The sequence below is a fragment of the Hipposideros armiger genome, unplaced genomic scaffold (assembly GCF_001890085.2).
Source record: "Hipposideros armiger isolate ML-2016 unplaced genomic scaffold, ASM189008v1 scaffold_357, whole genome shotgun sequence".
Lineage (NCBI taxonomy): Eukaryota > Metazoa > Chordata > Mammalia > Chiroptera > Hipposideridae > Hipposideros > Hipposideros armiger.
The window spans coordinates 839,885-842,816 of record NW_017731707.1 but is presented as its reverse complement, the minus strand read 5'-3'; the positions used below and the strand labels follow the sequence as shown (position 1 = coordinate 842,816).

At 42.6% G+C, this 2,932-nt stretch overlaps 1 protein-coding gene across 1 annotated transcript; it reads left to right on the top strand.

The window, feature by feature from the left end:
• The first annotated feature begins 949 nt into the window (after positions 1 to 949).
• LOC109392920 (ubiquitin-conjugating enzyme E2 variant 1-like) lies at positions 950 to 1,953 on the top strand. Its single transcript, XM_019661643.1, has 3 exons — positions 950 to 964; positions 1,500 to 1,678; positions 1,806 to 1,953. Exons 1-3 carry the CDS (start codon positions 950 to 952, stop codon positions 1,951 to 1,953), a joined length of 342 nt encoding a protein of 113 aa, XP_019517188.1.
• Positions 1,954 to 2,932: the final 979 nt, after the last annotated feature.

Below are 2,932 nucleotides of genomic sequence, written 5' to 3'. Positions count from 1 at the left end.
TTGTGGAGGACGCTGCCTCACTGGCCCAAGTTGGTACCATCATTGCGCTCTTCCCTGGCGAGGCAGATCAGTTGCCGGCTTCTGGACGGCCGCTCACTGCGGCTGCTGGCCGCTCACGCTGGCTGCCGGCCACACACGGTAGCCCATGGCAACCCACTGCCACAGGGACTGCAGCCCACGCCGTCGCCAGCAACCCATGGCAGCCCAGCTCCAGGTCGAGCTGTCGTTCAGCATCTTAGCTGTAGAGGGCAGTGCCACTGGCCCTCATATGTGGGATCTGAACCGGGGCCCTCTGGCATCCCAAGCGAGCTCCCAACCATTGCGCCACTCGGCCGGCCCTACCCTAGTTTATTCTTAAACTAAAGTCTACTCCACATCAATAATTGTCCTTCTCTATCATTTATCTCATGTACTGTATACTTAATTATCTTTTTTTCTCAATTAACACTGTTTCTAAAGGGGCTCCAGGGTAGAGAGGAATAAATGCATTTGTGCCCTGACTTCTAACCTTTTGGTTTAGAAGTTGTGAAAAGGCAGCTTTGAAAGAGGAAAGAGTGATAAGGTGATGTTTAAGGACAGTGTCTAACTTGTAAGTGGATTGGGTGTGGAAGGGGCTGGTATCACCAGGTAGAAAAGCAGCACTGACATTTTGGCACCATCTGGTGTTATCCCCATCTTCTCCATTTACTGTTTTCCATTTTTATCCACTTTTTTATTCAAAAAATAATTGTTGAGCCCATATTATATCCAGGCTGTGTGCTGGTTGTGGGACAACACAGGCAGCAAGGCACAGCTTCTGACCTGCAGGATCTAGGAATTCTTAGAGAGTTAACAAGTGAATGTGGATGGAAGGCGATTCTAGTCGGAGAAAGGCGAGGAGTGGGAGTGTGTGGGGGTTGGGGAATACAGCTCTGTTTTGGCTAAAGTCTGTGGACTGCAGAAAGATAACATGTTGGACAGTAAGGTAAGACCCCATCACATGTCAAGGAGTTGACTTTCATATTGGAGATCCTACCACGGGTTATCAAACACCAATGGCCCCACTTGTCACCCTGGCCGTTGCCATGAATAAGCTGAGCAAAGAGGCCTAGCAGAGGCTGCAGCAGAGCAGCTCAAGGGCAGTTTGCCATCTGCTGGGGCTTTGTTTGTTTGTGATTCACTTGGAATTTAAGAGGAGTGCAGATCCTGAAATGCCTGTTTTGAGCCTGCTTTGGAGTCAGAGGACCATTTGGTCATCTGGATTTGGAAGCAGTCAATGAATAGGAACACCATGGAATGCATGTGCTCTGACTAAAAGCAGAAATTGCACATTATTCAGATATTCGCCACTTGGATGGGACTTCATGGATGCACCTGTGGCAGAGTGCAACCTCAACTGACTTACTTGAGATAGGCTTTATAAAAAAAATACTTCTAATAATGAAAAAACAAAATTTTTAAAACCCAGGCTGGGGTGAGGGGTGGAGGAGGTGGTGAAGGGGCTGGCCTTCGAGCGACAGCTGCACAAGATAGCAGCCTCCATGGACTCGGGAGTAAAAGTCCCTTGCAATTTCCGACTGTTGGAAGAACTCAAAGAAGGCCAGAAAGGAGTAAAAGATGGCACGGTTAGCTGGGGTCTGGAAGATGATGAAGACATGACACTTACAAGATGGACAGGGATGATAATTGGGCCTCCAAGAACAATTTATGAAAACTGAATACACAGCCTTAAAATAGAATGTGGACCTATATACCCAGAAGCACCCCCCTTTGTAAGATTTGTAACAAAAATGAATATGAATGGAGTTAATAGCTCTAAATGGAGTGGTGGACCCAAGAGCCATATCAGTGCTAGCAAAATGGCAGAATTCATGTCGCATCAAAGTTGTCCTGCAAGAGCTTCGGCGCCTAATGATGTCTAAAGAAAATATGAAACACTCTCAGCCACTGGAAGGACAGTGTTACAGCAATTAATCAAAAAGAAAAACCACAGGCCCTTCCCCCTGCCCCCATTCAATTTAAGCAGTCTTCATTTTCCACAGTAGTAAATTTTCTAGGTATGTCTTGTAGACCTCAAAGTACTGGAAAGGAAGCTCCTGTTCAAAGGCAGTTTATCTTAAGATACTGTAAGTGATATTAATTTTTTGTTCATTTAAAATATATAAGTTGTGCTATAACAAAACAAACAAACAAAAAAAAAACCCCCAGGCTCCCTTTCTTTAGGTTAATAAGGAATTGTCTCTATTTTACTGATGAAGGCAATAAAGTTCAGAGATGTTAAGCAACTTTCCCAAAGTCACACAACTTTCATGGGTCTTTTTTGGGAACATGAAAGAACTCACAAAGCCACATGTTTAATATGCCTCTGTTCCAAAAGGGAGGGTTAGTATGAGTTACAATGGGATCTTCATAAACTAATTGACCAATACATTTCATAAATAATGACACCTACAAATAGTTTAGTATTTCTTTTAATTTATTTGTCCTCAGGTCAGGGAGTAATTTAAACAGGGACACTGTTTAGATTTCATTCATCCATAAACACCCATTACATAGAAAGTATGGGGCTAGGATTATTCAGTGAAGAATAAACAGTACATGCTTTCTCTTTTTCTTGTATGCATGCTAATATAGTCCTAAAATGAGTTCTGTATTCCATCAAGGTCATCAAGCCTATCCATTTTGACATCAAGCTGTGCCTATTACCCAATATAAGGCGCATATATATATATATATATATATATATATATATATAATTTTTTAAAGTAGTTTTAGGTTCACAGCAAAATTATGGGGGAATAACAGAGGTTTCCCATATACCCTGACAAGAAAAAAAATTATGAGATGTTCAAAATTAAATGACAGCTACCAGAGAGTGAGAGAATGAGATAGAGCTGTCAGTTTGTTAATGGCTGCTGATCAACTAACAAAAAACTTCTCACATTCCTGTTTT